Source organism: Dipodomys ordii, unplaced genomic scaffold, assembly GCF_000151885.1.
Source record: "Dipodomys ordii isolate 6190 unplaced genomic scaffold, Dord_2.0 Scaffold2, whole genome shotgun sequence".
Classification (NCBI taxonomy): domain Eukaryota; kingdom Metazoa; phylum Chordata; class Mammalia; order Rodentia; family Heteromyidae; genus Dipodomys; species Dipodomys ordii.
Genome location: NW_012267218.1, coordinates 24,706,214 through 24,721,741, shown reverse-complemented (window position 1 = coordinate 24,721,741; position 15,528 = coordinate 24,706,214). Strand labels below are relative to the sequence as shown.

General features: G+C 46.8%; 1 protein-coding gene across 2 annotated transcripts in view; it reads right to left on the bottom strand.

Moving 5' to 3' along the window:
- Nucleotides 1-15,528, bottom strand: part of Dpf3 (D4, zinc and double PHD fingers, family 3) — a 239,551-nt gene that overhangs the window by 87,249 nt on the left and 136,774 nt on the right. For both annotated transcript variants that reach the window (XM_013012413.1, XM_013012420.1), the window contains exons 5-6: nt 11,298-11,393; nt 1,873-1,951 (exon numbers count right to left, since the gene is read on the bottom strand). In XM_013012413.1, the coding sequence (XP_012867867.1) occupies nt 1,873-1,951; nt 11,298-11,393 (175 nt within the window). The remainder of the gene's footprint in view (nt 1-1,872; nt 1,952-11,297; nt 11,394-15,528) is intronic.

Genomic DNA, 15,528 nt, shown 5'->3' with positions numbered 1-15,528 from the left:
AGCACATGGGCAGACTGAGCCAAGAGAGCAGTTATGCTAGAATTCTAGAAAGCCAGTGACAGCCTGCATTGAGGCCTCCCAAGCCCACAGGGTAAACAGAAGGAGGAAGAGACCCTGAGGGGAGGGGCTCAGGAAATAGCAAATGACACTCAGAGCCTGTAAGCAATGCCAGGAGCTTTGGGGGCGGGAGCTCTGTGCCAGCACTTGGTGCAGGAAGAGGAGAGGCAGGCAGGAGGAGGCTCCATGGACGCATGGACAAGGGGAAAGATGCCGCAAAGGTGGGAAGAGGAATGGGGAGGTGAGAGAGGCAAGGGCGGAGGGCACAGGGGGTGTGTCTGGGACTAAGTGGGACCAGTTCTGGCTGGGAATCTAATGAAAGCTATAGAGAGGGAGCAAGAGCAACGTTAATCCCACTGTCTGTGATAGCAGAACGTCACATAATTGAAAAGACAGCTTATTAAAAGAGAGACCGAATGGCAATGCCCCAGTTTCCAAGGAGCCGCTGGTATTCTTGTTGGAAAACCTGCCCCATGGGGGTCCAACCCCCCCCCACCTCACCACACACACACATCCAGCCCACAATCAGTCTCTCAAGAGCTAGCACACTGGGGCTTTAACCACCAGGACCCAAGCAGACCTCCTCCAGGAAGTAAGACCCAGGTAAAGTAGTGCCAAGAAGCCTCCGCACAATCTGCCCCCCTGTCCCCAACCCTGCTCCCTGCTCCCTGCTCCCTCCTCTTCCTGGAGCACAGCTGCAGCAGGGTGGTGGTGCTCCCTGCAAACATCATCTCAGAAATGGCAATCTGCATGGTGTATTAAACAGCCAAATAGGGGTCATGGAGTTTGAGTTCTTCTAGCAATATGTTCTCCAACCAGCTGTCACCCCACCGGGCACAGAACAGCATTCTGAACTCCCAGGAAGAGGGAAGAAAAACGTTCCAGCACAATTCCTATGGCCCCTGTCTCCTCTCCCCAGCTCTCTCCCTGCCTTCATGGCGATCATAGACCTCAGCAAGATGGCTAACACACCCAGAGACACCGTGCTAGGTTGTGCTGTGCAATTTCACTGCCATCCTCAGGAGAGCTCTTCTCCAGGTTATCCTCAGAGAGAAAACAGAACAGGGGCTGGGAAGAGATAAGCATTAGGAGTATGGTGTGGGGGTTGCCCTGGTCATGGAACAGGCAGATGGCGCCTGCTATGGTGTGAAGGCAATTAGGGAAAGGATTCTGAGCACACCGCCCCAGACCCCAGCAAGCAACATAGACAAAAGCTGTCATCTCCAGCTGACCACAGTCCCATCTCCAACTGAGGATTCCACTCCATTCCCCAACCAGGAGCTGGACAGTCCCCTGTACAAAAGGTGTTTCTGAAGCAAGGAAGGAAGGCTGGAGATGGATGGAAGATCATTTGTTAAAGTGATTCATCATCATAGAAAGATTATTAATGTGCTCTACCTAGGACAAGAAGGAGAGCGAGAGAGATAGAGACACACAGAGAGACAGACACAGACCCAGAGACCCAGAGAGAAACTTAAAGGGAAATAAATAGGTTTGGTGTTATTCTTTTGTTTGTAAGTCTCTGAAAACAGAGGGAAGAGCAGAGGGAGAACCCTAGAAGAGATGGAGAGAGAGCAGGAGGAAAAGCATGAAGAAGACATAGGACATGGAGATGGGGGGGGGCCGAGGGGCTTGACCCTCTTGCATAGAGGTACTGGCATATTGGCAACCAGAGCCAGTGGTGATCGTAGTGAAGGAGCAGGCAGACAAATCTAGTAAGGCCCAAGAGCTGACGAGCTGGCAACCAAGGAAACCAGGGCTGGAGCAGAGGAGAAGGGTAGGGGCAGGGGTAGAGGCAGAGGAGGCTGTACTTACTGTCACAGACGTAGGGTTTGTCATGGTCTTCCTGCGAGGCAGCATCATGCCTCCTCCTGCCACCCGCAGAGCCACGAGCCTGGGGAGACATAAGGGTGCGGGAGGTTGGTCATGACATCACTCAGGTCCTGGCATGCGCTCTGCAAGCAACACCTGCACCTTTTCTGCAACCTTCATCATAGATTTTGGTACAGACACCAACCCTGCTTTGCAGATGAGGAAACCAAGACCCAGAGGAGTTAGATAATGTGCCTCAGCTACTCAGTGGAAACATCAGGAGGCGGATCCTCACACGAGGAAGGCAGCCACTCACGGGAGGCGGTACCTTTGAAGGTTACAGTTTGTCCCGGGCCCCTTCCTCCTGCCACTCACTCCCTGCTTCCTGGCCACCATGAGGAAGGCAACATTGTTCCGTCACACACTCCTGCCGCCATGATGGTCTGCCTCACCTCAGGCTGACAGCAAAGGAACACGCTGACTGTGGACTGAACACTATGAAACCCTGCGCCAAAATGAATCCTTCTGCCCTCAAGTTATTTTCTTAGGTACTTTGTCCCAGTGATGAAAGATCTGACCAAAAGCCCACTGACACAAGGTGAAGAAACCCACCATGCTACCCATGCTGATCAGGCAGCTGGCATATTGGGATCAGGTCCTGAAGGGGTAGGAAGTGTAACTTCAATTGTCTCTCTCGGTTCCCATGTCCACACTGCCCAATCCTCAAGCATCTGAGGAGCCGGCCACACCTAGTGTCTGGAGCCCAAGCATGAGTCAACCCTCCCTCTCCATCCTTGGCCTTCCCAGTAGGGATGGGCTTCAGCCAAGGCCTCCCTGGGCAGTTTGCCTTGGACCTTCAGACACTGACTAGACCTAGACCCTCATGCTGTCCCGTGACTGGACACAATGGATACATCTAGCAGAAAGGCTCAGCAGAAGCTGAAGGGAGGAGAGAATGAACTCCATCTCCAGGAATAACAAAAAGGCAGCCCAAGCAGCTGCTGGCAACCCTGCAGTCCGGGACAGTGGCTACAGGAAGGCAGCAGGGCTTATTTTTAAACCTCTGTAAGTCCCATACTGGTCACATGTGCAGCACCCGTACCTCTTCCAGGTCATTCTTTGGCAATGAGTAGCTCTCAGTCAAGAAAAGTGCCAGCTGAGGTCTATAGGCACCGAGGAAGGGTGAGAAGCCTGGGGCATAGGCAATATGAAGCTGACCCAAGGCCAGGCCTGAAGCAATAGCTGCACAGATTTCAGTGGCAAGGCCTAGAGTGCACACACATGCACATTCACATGCACAGACAAAGTACACACACCTTGCTGGAGGCCATTCAGTGCAAAGGTCTGGGAAATGTGTGTGTGTGTGTATACACATTGTGCCCACATACACACATTTCACAGTGGCAAGGCCAATCAAGACACCTATACTTCACAATCAACCCCACCTGCCTGTCTACCACCTCTGCCACCTCCTCAGCTAGTCAGTCTCTCTCCAAACCACATGAGAAAATTCCACCTCCTCCCTGTCTCTGCCTCCCATCCAGCCCTTCCCACTGACAGCCAACAGCCCTCCTCCCTTGCCATTATTACCCAGGATCAGCCAAGACAGACCCGTGGGTGCAGCCTTGATGCACTTGGTACACTGGGGGGGTTCCAGGCCCACTAGGCCCCGGGAGGTGATCCTCACTGCTCTGGCCCACGACGTGCTGCCTCAGTAAAGCCAGGGGCAGCTTGATGTGTGCAGCCCATGGCCTGACACAGCCACCCCTGAGCAGGTGAACTCAAGTCAGGCAGAATAGCAGGGCCTCCAAATATATGAGGAGGGCTCTGAGACCAGCAAAGGATCAAGGGAGAAAAGGAGGAGGAGTCAGCACCAGGGCTTCTAGGGGCACTTCCAGGGAATAAGGGGCAGCCATGAGGAGCGCCATGTTTCCATTCCCCTGTTCCATGGCTGACCAGCAGGGTATAGGCTCCCACACTGTCTGTACCTTTGTTTTCCCAAATGAAAACAAAGGTCATGGAATTGACATGAGCATGGAGGGGGAGATCAGGCCATCACCATCTCCTGCCATACTCAGGTTTGGCAACTCAACTAGTCCTGCTCAAAGGCCTCCTCCTCTGAGAAGCTCTCCCTGATCAACAGATGCCCGTTCATACCTTCCTTCCTCCTCTTTCCTCTACCCTGCTTTTATATTTCATTGTCGCACTTAACATTGCGTGGCACCAAAGTATACACGTGTTGGTTGATGGGTCAATTTTCAGTCCTCGATGGGGTAGAGATCCATCTATCTGGGCCACTGCTATTCTTGGAAGTAGGCACAGGGCCAGCTACATAAGCAGCTCTGGAGTGTCCACCAAACGGATGATCAGGCAGGCAGCGAGTGGTTTCTTTTTAGTCGTCGTCAGTCTTTGTACCCAAATGCTATTGTTTCTTCCCTAAAAGACCTTCGCACACTTTGCATTTCCTTCCTGTTTCATAGCCTAATCCTGGCACTTGCTGACTCTGAACTACCCAAGGGACCAACAGCTGAGGTTCTGTCTTTAATACTAGCCAGCCCAACCCACCCTGCATGAAGATAATTCAACCATTTAGGCAGCAGAGAGAAGCACCCAAAGCCCGGGCCATTCACTCATTCACACAGTCTTTCATTGCCACCTACGATACACCCAATGGCAACTCACTCCCATCAGGCTGAACCAGGCTCTTGCTATGTCCATGTCTTTGTTTTTATTACCCCTTGTTATGACTAGCATATTCCCTGCACATTTTATATCTGTGCCCTAGCCTGCTAACACCCCACTCCTCCCAAGCTCTTACTCTGGTCACACAGAGAAGTAAAATCAGCATGGCTTTCAAGTCTGATAGACACAGGTTTAAACTCCAGTAGCATAGTCAGTTTTTCATGGCTATAACAAAATGCCCGAGGGATTGAAGGCATGGCTCAGTTGGTAGAGCAATAGCCAATGATCAAAAGCATCAGATACCAAGTTCGAGTCATAGACTCAGACCAAAAAAAAAACAAAAACAGAAAAGAAAAGAAAGGAAAAGAAAAGAAATAACAAAATACCCAAGGCAAATACTTTATAAACAAAACGTGTACTTTGGATCATGGTTCTGGAGGGGCAAGATCTAGGGAACTTATCTGGTCATAGCTTTCTTGCTGCCAAAATTCCCAGGTAGCACAGAATCACATGACAGGAAGCATGCATGTGTACGTGTCTCTTCTGGCATCTCTCCCTCCTCTTATATAGCCTCCAGGATTCCTTCTTGGAGTTTTACCCTGATGACCTTAATCTAATCCTACTCACCCTGCAAAGGCTCCACCTCTCCACACTACAATCAGATGAAGTCTTTATCTCCTCTGCACCTTGAATTGGGATCACAGGTCACTATCGGAAGTCTTAGAACACACTGGACCTGTATTCAAACCGTAGCAACAGCTAGGTGTCTTGGACAAGTTGCTTCTTTAAGCTTCGTTTTTTCATCTATAAAATCAGCACAGCAGAGTCGCTGAAAGGGTTAGAGGTCAGAGTGTGACACCATAGGGAACAGCACGAAATCCACAGGAAGTGCTCAATAGATCTCCCCCTCTGCGCTTATGTCAATTCCTCTCCCCTGATGTCTTGTTGCCTTTGGTTGATGTACAGTCAGAAGTCTGCTGTTCTCTTTGTTGAATCATGGATTTAAACGGTGACATTGGAAATTTGATTATGAACCCTTAACACTTCTCACTAGACTGGACACACAGCATATATTAGCTCAGTTAATTCTTACAATAATCCTATGAGTTTGATCAATCATGTCATTATTCCTAATGTGTCAATCCATGAAACAGTTCTGACAGGTTCCATGACTTATCCACAAACACAGAGTCTGCAGAAGCAGCAGGATCTGACTCTCCAAAAGAAACCATCTTCTCCCCTGAGAATTGTTCACCACCCCCCACCCCAACACACACACACACACACACACACACACACAATGGCAGGCCACAACAGCCATGATGGAGATTACTTGGTCCTGCTCCACTGACTACAGTAGATTGGCTGGCTCAGGAGTAGTCACCTAATTACAGGACCAATCAGATTCTACCCTCAAGCTTCACGAGTGAAATTCTACCTCCAAGAGGCTTAGAATTTGGAAACAATGACTTTTGTTAATGCAAGCCACTTGCACTGTACAAACAGATAAATCCATGAGCTATGGGGCCCTGTGTACAGAAGTCAGGAAGACGTCATTAAAGAGAAAATAAAGGAATAAGAATCCAGAAATGGCTAAATTCCTGCCACTTTTCTGCCCTTCCTATGGTTGGACCTTCAAAGATCACTCCAATGTGGGGCAATAGCTGAGCAGCTTGTCAAATCTTCCCTAATTTTGCTTAAGCCACTGAGCTTCTTGCAGCTAGAAGACCCTGAACTAGGACAGATATTCCCAGTCTAGGAATAGCTATTCAATACCAGTTCTTCTCAAACAGTGGGCCAAGAATTAGTGTCAAAATGATGATCATATCTACCACCAAAAGAAGAAGTACTTTATGAGGCTGGTGAAGCAGACAAAAAAAACTTGAAGAAGAAAATCAACAAGTTCTCCAATGTCCTCAAGACCCACAGACTCCTGGTGTGATATGTTTGATGTACACTATTTATGCCTCAAAAATGGTTCTCATAATGCTCTAAAACATTATTTTGTCTTTTTCATTCATTTTCTACCAACTATATAATGCTGTTTTCCAAAGGCTACACAATATGGAATGAGGCTTTCACTTCCAGAAATGGCACATTTTTAAAGATGGGGTGGGGTGGGTGGAAACAGAGTAGTAGAATACATGCTTAGCATGTTTAAGACCCTGGGTTTTATCCCTAGCACTGAAAAGTAAATTTTAAAAATAAAATAAAGATGAGTCTTCTGCCATCATCTTTGGGTCAAACAAAATTACGAACACAGGAAGATAGGCCTCAGGCATCTGACAAGAAGCATACATGCATGTGCTGTCCTATGCCAAGCGATTTCACAGGCCTCATACGACCCACGGTCCAGATGTTCCCTCACCTCCTGATCTGATATTGGCATGACTCACACCGCAGGCAGAGCTTGGACGGCAGCATGGGATGCCATCATGCAATTCAAAATGGCATGTCATTTCACACTTTCCAGTTGTTTACTTCTGGAACTTCCCATTTAATATTTTCAGACTCTAATTGATTCCAGGTAACTACAGCTAATAGATTAAAAAACTGCAGAAAGGGGGACCACTGTACTGGCTTCAGGAAACAGAGGAGAAAGTAGTCATTAAACACCACCACGCCATGCCACCAAATCTAGAAAGAACAATTCCACGAGACAACCAAAGTTCTTCAACAAACAAACGGCATGAGAAAAAGAATATGTGTCATGGCATTCAATGAGGAAGAGAGATGTTATGGACTAAGTAAGGTCTAAGCTTCAAACCAACCAACCATCAAAAGGCATATTTGAGAAATTAGGGGGGGGGAGTTATCAGGGTTTGGAGAGTAGTTACTTCTACCAGGTATAAGAATAGCTATTAGATACACTGGGGTAGATGACCAAATGTCTAGCATTTGTTTCCAACTACTTCAGGGGAACAGGGAATCAAACACACAGGAACCAACAAAAGGAGGAGAAGAGAATGGCTAAGATGGAACAGTTGAAATGGCAATTGATGGAACTGTGGACAACTCTGAAGGGTGCACCAGTACAAACCTGCCCTCCCCAGACAGAATGCCAGCTCCTGCCTCTTGGCTCACAGTGTGCATAATACTGGCCTTCATGTACTGGTCACCTGGAAATTTGCTTATTTAAGGCCTTATCCCAGGAGGCAAGGGAAAAATGGTGGATAGTAAGCTTCCTCTGTTTAACTCTATAAATGAGAAGAGTCAGCATAACAAAGGTGTCTATTCTGAAGAAACAAAGGAGGAACATTGGGAATCATGGATGAGGTGACAGGACAGCTGAAAATCACAGGAAAACAGAAAGGTGACAAAGAGGGCCAGTTGTGGTGGCACACACCTTGAATTTTAGCTACTCACAGGACAGATAAGAGGAACATGGTTTGAAATCAGCCGCACAAACCAGTGAGATCTTGTCTCAGCAAACAAGCTGGGTATAGAGGTGCACATGTGTAAATCTACTACTAAGGCTGAAAACATCCATCCAAGGTTGATCAAGGCAAAAGTGCAAGACCCTGTCTAAAAACAAGTTAAAGCAAAATGGCTGGGATTGGCTCAACTGGTAGAGAACTTGTTTGGCAAGCATGAGACCCAGTGAAATTCAGAGATCACTAGGGCATATTTGTAAAACTAATATCCTAATACACTGCAAAACCTAGAAGAAATGGATAACTTTCTAGATGCATATAACCTTCCAAAAGTGACATGAACAACGTAAGCAGATCTAACACAAGCAATGAAATTGAACTAGTCATAAAAGTCTCCAACACACACACACATACACACACACATAGAGTCCAGGATCGATAGATCACTGCTGAAAGAATTGACACCAATGATCCCCAGATTATTTTATAATATGGAAATAGAAGGAGTACTATCAAATTCATTCAATAAATCCAGCATGACCCTGTTATCAAACCAGGTAAGGATACAATAAGAAAAAGAAATTACAGACCAGTTTCCTTGATGAACATAAACACAAAAATCCTCAATAAAATACATGAACATAGAATTCAGTAATGTGTTAAAAAGATCACTAAAAAGTTTCATTCCAGAGATACAAGGATAATATAACATTTATAATTTAATAAACATAGCACACTAACAGAATAAAGAACAAAATTCACACAGTCATCTCAAAAGATGCTTTAAAAGCTTCTGACAAAATTTGACACCCTTTCATGATTTAAAAAAGGAAGCACTGAAGAAACTAGAAACAGAAGAAATGTAGTTCTAAAACCTATAGCCAACTCCAAATTAAGTAGGAGAAAACTGAAAGCATTTACTTAAGTGAGAAAATGACCTGAGAAATTACCTTTGAAAAATATAAGGAGTCCAGGCACCAGTGGCTCACGCCTGTAATCCTAGCTACTCAGGAGGCTGAGATCTGAAGATCACAGTTCAAAGCCAGCCCTGGCAGAAAAGTCTGTGAGACTCTTCTCTCCAACAAGCCAGAAGTGGCTCAAGTAGCACAAAGATGCTCAGGGACAGCACCCAGGCCTTGAGTTCAAGACCCAGGACTTGGAAAAAAGAAAAGAAAGGAAAAGACAAGATGTAATATCCCCATTGTTAATGTAGTGTCTGAGTTCTCACCAAGCACATTAAGGCAAGAGAAATAAAGAGATATAAATAGAAAAGGAAGAAGTCAATACATCCTTATTTTCAAGAGATATGATCCTATACTGAAAAGCCCCTGAAGACTTTACCAAAATACTCTTAGATCTAATAACACTTCCAGCAACATAGCAGGAGAAAAAGTCAATATACAAAACCTAACAACTTTTCTACCTAGCAGTAATGAAAAGGCTAAGCAAGAAATGAGATAGACAATCCCATTCATAATAGCCGCAAAAAGTGAAAAAACTCAACTAAGTCGGTAAAAGACCTCAACAATGCAAACTATAAAACAATGAAGAAAGAAATGGAAGAAAACACAAGAAGACAGAAAGAGCTTCCATGTTCACGGATTAGCAGAATATTGTGAAATATATGACCAAAAAAAAACATAGATTCAATGCAATTTTCATTAAAATTCCAATGTTACTCTGCACAGAAACAGAACAATCAAGCCAGCTGCTGGTGACTTACACCTGTAATCCTAGCAACTCGGGAGGCTGAGATCTGAGAACTAGAGTTCAAAGCCAGCCTGGCCAGGAAGCCCATGAGGTTCTCATCTCTAGTTTACTATCAAAAAAGCCAGATGTGGAGCTGTGGCTCAAGTGGTAGAGTGCTAGTCTTGAACAATAAAACCCCAGAGATAGTGCCCAGGCCCTGAGGTCAAGTCCCAGAATAGACACACATGCACATGTGCACAAAAATCAATCCTAAAATTCATATGGCACCATAAAAGGCCCTGCATAGCTAAAGCAATCCTGAGGGAAAAAAGCAATGCTAGAAGTATCACAATATTAGACTTCAAATTATATTACGGAGCCATAGTAACACAAACAGCATGGTACTAGACCAAAACCAGACATGTGGATGCAATAAATATAAACCTACACATCTACAATCATTTGATTCCCAACCAAAGGTGCTATAAACATATTTTGGAAAAAAAGATGGCTTCTTCAGTCAATGGTGTTAGAAAACTGGCTATCCACATGTACAATACTGAAACTAGATCCCTATGATTTACCTTGTCCAAAATCATCTCAAAATGGGCCAAAGACCTGAACCTGTGAAGGAACTAGAGGAAAACGTGCATAGCAGCACGTTTCTGAACAGCATCAACAAGAACAACAAGAATTGGCATGTGGCATTGCATCCCAAGAAAAAGATTCTGTCCATCCAAGTCAACAATCACCAGAACAAAGAGACAGCCTACAGAATGGGACAAAACATGAATATCCAGAGTGGTTTACAGGCCAGCTCCCAGACCTGCTAAATCAGAATTGCTCAGCACAGAATGTCTAAGTCCCATTTCAAGAAGCACACACCATGACAGTGGAGTGTGTTGGTGGGGGCGGGGGGGGGGGAACAGGAAGGCAGGGAGCCTTGCCACAACTACAAGCAGACCAAAGCCACAGGGCTCGCATGACTGACCTCCTCCCTATGGGAAGGGAAGGCCCTGCCTAGAGTCCATAGGAGCCAGACCCTGAGTGTGAACTTGCTAGTGGGGAGTCACAGCCCACCGTGGGAGGGCGCTCTCCACCTGATCGCCACATGATGCCCTCGAAGACCCCTGAAGAGGACACAGGACACCTCTGTGCTGAGCTAGGAACCCACCTGCAGGCCAGAAAGCAACACCGGGCTTGGCTCTCCACTCAGGCACCAGCCTGAGCTTTATTCCTGCCAACAGTTCCCTCTGCCATGCCCAGCTCTGACCCCAATTCTTGCCCATCCCACAACCAAATGTCTCTAAAACCCAAGCCAAACGTACCTGGGGACCGTCAGGGCTGTTTCCCCCAAAGGGAAGTACACCCCAGAGCAGGCATCCTGATCCTGGCACGCTGGGGCCAACACAGGGGCTACTCCACAGACAGCTCGCAGCCTTGCCCTCTGCCTTCACCCAGCCCACCCCTACATTCTCGCCTGACCCACCAGCCCCTCATGGGCCTCTCTCTCCTCCCTCTTACCACTCTGAACAAGTGTCTTCTGGAGTCACCCACTGAATACCCCCTCCAAGTTAGGCCACACATCTGGTGTCCATCAAGGTCCAGAGGGGCCTGCAACCAATCCAGGCAGGGTTTGATTGCTTGCCTGGCTTCAGCCTCTAGTCTCCTTTCTCTACTTACCCGGCCTCTGGTCCTGTTCTTTCGCTTGGGAATGTCCTCTTCCAAATCCTCTTCTTCATTCCCTTCTTCAACATTTTCATCATTTTCCAAAACCCTCTGGAATGACAAGAAAATCAAGCAAAGAGTTAAGGGACCAAATGCAACGGAGAAAACCAACAGAGAGCAAGCAACGTAATTGCTGTTCTGCGGCTGCTTAGCAAGGTGTGGCCAGGGCTCAGGGAGTTGGGCTCCGACATGCCATGCCAATTTTCTTTTTCTTAAAGGGTCACCCCAGAAATACACAATGATGCTTCTCCTTTTCCCCAAATTCTGGAAACCCTGGCCTGTTGGATAAAAGCTAGCACTTGCTTTTTATCTGTCTAGAATGTAACATGAACATGCTGTTCATAAAAACCCATTGTTACTTTGTGTGTATATGTGTGTGTGCGCGTGCATGCATGCATGAGTACATGTGTTTGTGTGCGCGCACACACACAAATGCTTGAATTCAGGGCCTAGGCACTGTCCCTGAGCTCCTTTCTGCTCAAGACTAGCACTCTACCACTTGAGCCAGAGTCCCATTTCTGGCTTTTTTGGTAGTTAACTAGAGATACGAGCTTCATGGGCTTCCTGGCCAGGCTGGCTTCAAACCTCAGACCTCAGATCTCAGCCTCCTGAGTAGCAAGGATTACAGGCGTGAGCCACCAACACCTGGCCTCATTGTTACTTTCAAAGATAGATGTTTCATTACGGCCCATGACTTATAATAGAGTTTAAAGATCCTAAATTCAAACAATCTCTCTCCAACAGCCCAGGAGTCACAAGACAGCACAAAACCCCATTTCCCTTTTACAGAGAATAGACTGAGGCTGAAAAGAATGTTACAGGTTTGAAATCTTACATGTCAGCCATGATCAGAGCAAGGTCAAGTTCATGAACTTGCCTCCCATGCATTTCTCGTCCCTGGGTATGAAAAACTGCAAGAACCATTCTGACAAATACTACAATTGTGACAAATGTCACACAGGGCCTGAGCACGTCACTGGCTTAAGGGAGGGTGGGTGTGCTCTTTCAGGTTTGTGGGAGGCATAGAAGGTGGTGACAGAGGACCCAGCCCCCTCTGCGGGAGGTGGGATCAGAAGCGATGGACTTGGACCTTAATGGCCTGAGAATGTTTTTAGGGGTTCACTGTGTACCTAGGGCAAGTTATCACCTTTTACCACTACACAGAAGGGGCTGTACACACACACATGCAGCAAAATGGCCCCAAGCAAGACATCACGGTGTAGTGAAAGCTAAATGTGCTCAAACAACACAGACAACCACCTAATTCCACCCGCTGCATTGACAGTGACAGGCAAGGTCGAGGTGGAGAAGATCTGTGAAGGAATTTACCCCAGCTGCAGCTTACCGAGGACAATGAGCAATGACTAGTCCTAAGAATGGGGACAGAAGGAAAGGGGGAGGGAAGGCAAAGCCCCCCGGGCAGAGTGACCTGCTTGTCTCTGGGGGAAGCAAAAAGAAGCTGGTGCCACCAGGGTTCAGGGGCTCAGAGAGATGGCAAGAGGAAGGTAAAAAGGTAGGCAGGTACTCCACCCCATAGAATAATACCACAAGCCTGGGGGGGGGGGGACTGGGGCAAAAGTCATAGCAACTATGGCAGGGCTTGCCACAGAGTATGTGCAGTGTGGATGTCTGATTCACCAGGGCTGCTCCAGTGGCCTCCTGCACAGCCTAGACTGTTCTCAATGCAAGAAGCCCAGGAGAAAGTTGTCAGCAATGTCTACTGCCACGTTGAACTGCTCCAGTCACCGCTGGTCACCACTGGTCACCGCTGATCACCCAATCAATCCTCCCGAGGCCTCCAAACAGTCCTATGACATCTCTGCCTTCTCCACTGGTTTTAGTTGGGAAGACATCCAGCTAAAAGTCCTTGGGGATCTCTGGGTCAGCCTTAGCCAGCAAAGAGAAACAGCTTCGTCTGATGGACATGACCTCTGACCTATTGTGAGACTACGTTGGCCCAGGTCCAAAACAAACCTCTCAGCATCCTGACCTGCAGGAATCATGAACAAAAACCCCAGTGAGAGATGACAGGGCAAATGCTCTGCAACCAGCAGTGAAATGATGTCGTGGAACAGGGCCCTGGGGGCTCACACCTGTAATCCTAACTGCACAGGAGGCTGAGGTCTGAGGCTCAAAGCCATCCTGGGCTGAAAAGTCCATGAGTGTCTTGCTTCCAATCCATAGCAAAAGCAAAAACAAAAGCTGGACATGGAAGTATGACTCAAGAGGTAAGAGCACCAACATTGGGCAGAAAAAGCTAAGCAAGAGCATAAAAGCCTTGAATTCAAGCCCCAGTACTGGTACAAAAAAAAGGTGGTATAAATACAAGGTGAAGTTTTCCTAACTGTTGTACAGCTGACTGTATAGCTATCTTACAAACTTTCTCCATCCTGAAGTCATTTCATCGCAGTACGTTCCAAGAGCCTGGAATTCAAAGGTCATTGCCCCTCGCATCTCAGTACAGTTCTGACTTCACTGTCATTTTGCATGGCAGACTCTGGCGTGGCAGGTAAAAGATTGGTAAAGGCAGCTAAGCTGGTCCCCACCCCAAGTACTGCTGCCTCTCGACCTCACCAATCAGGAGTGAACAGATTTCTCCTTCCCTCTTACCATCAGCCCCCAGTGACTCCGAAGCCCCCCAGTTCACACCTGGGCCTCTGTCCAAGCAACAGCCCTCTGTGTCTCCATTTCCTTCCATGCAGCCCTGGAAGAAGTTCCAAACACAGCTCATGGGGACTCGAGAAGCAGAGAAAGAACTGTGGGTCTGGAGTGAGAGTCATGGCAGAGCCAACATAAAATCAACTGTCCCTCATAACATATGGGCAGTCCCCATCCAAAGACATTATCTGGAACATAAACACATTCTAAAATAACCTTTCCCCCTGTGACTCGAAATAGTCTACAGTGATGATAACAGTGATGTGTGCTGGTGTTATAATAATAATCATTCCTTTTTAAGAGTCTGTTATCTCTGGCCAGAAACCCTTCAAAATCTCCCTAACTAGTGTCTCTCTTTCTCTGTGCATTGTTGGCCCTGCATCCAATCTCCTCTCCCTGCAATGCCAGAGGGATCTTTATGAAATATAAATTCACTGCCCTGATTAAAACCCTCCAATTGGCTTCCTTTTTCATTTTACATGAAGCCAAAAGCCACTTTTATGTCCCGTAAGGCCCAAGAGGTCTGGCTCTCCAGCTACAAGGGCCTTATTTGTGTTCTGGGCATGAGCAGCTCTGACCTGCCTTGGGGGCTCCATGCCCGCTACTCTGCCTACAAAGTTTTCCTGGGGTTCTCTCACCAGCTCCTCAGCAGAGAAACAAGGTGAAACCCTTCCTCTCTTTTAGGACACTGCCCAGATTCTGTCCCTCCTCTTATACTGAAACTACACACTCCCATTTATACCAAAATGCAATTGGCTTACTTATTTTTCTGTCTGTTTGTCATACTAGACTATGGGTAGAGGGGACAGGTTTTGGCCTGTCCCTACCCATTTGGCCACTTTGGCCAAAAGATGGGAGATGGATGGATGGATAAGTAGATAGATGGATGGTTGATGCATAGGTGGGTAGATGGATAAGTGGTAAGAAAAAAGAACAGCCTATTTACCACATGTTCATCTTCACAAATAAAGTCAATACATCAGTTAAACTCATTTGATTCCCAGTCCCATTTCAGATGGGGCAGAAGGAGGAACAGAGCCCAGGGAAGGTGGAGGACAATGAAGTTAATTTGCAAAATACTATAATAGTGATCCATGCAATTGTACACTTATCCAGACACATAAAATGTAGAATGTACCACACCTAGAGTGAACCCTAAAGTAGACTTTGAACTTGGGGTGAAAATCAGGTGTCAATTAGATTCATCGGTGGTAATAAAAGTGGTGGGAGAGTTGCTAGTGAAGGGGCACAGTATAGAAGGGAAATCTCTAGCTCTTCCACTCCATTTTGTTATGAATGTCAATTACTATGTTTCGAGAAATTATTGTTGTAATAGTCTTCTCAGGCATCAGAAAGGAAAGGAGAGGAGGGAACAAATAGAAGTCAGGTGGTAGCCACTAAGCAGAAAAGATTAAACATTCATCTTAGCACAGGAATGGTGGAGAAGGAAGATACAGTCAGTGACTCAATCTATTGTCTCCGTGGAAATGGCATGAACAAGCCACCGAAGATACCATAATGAACACAA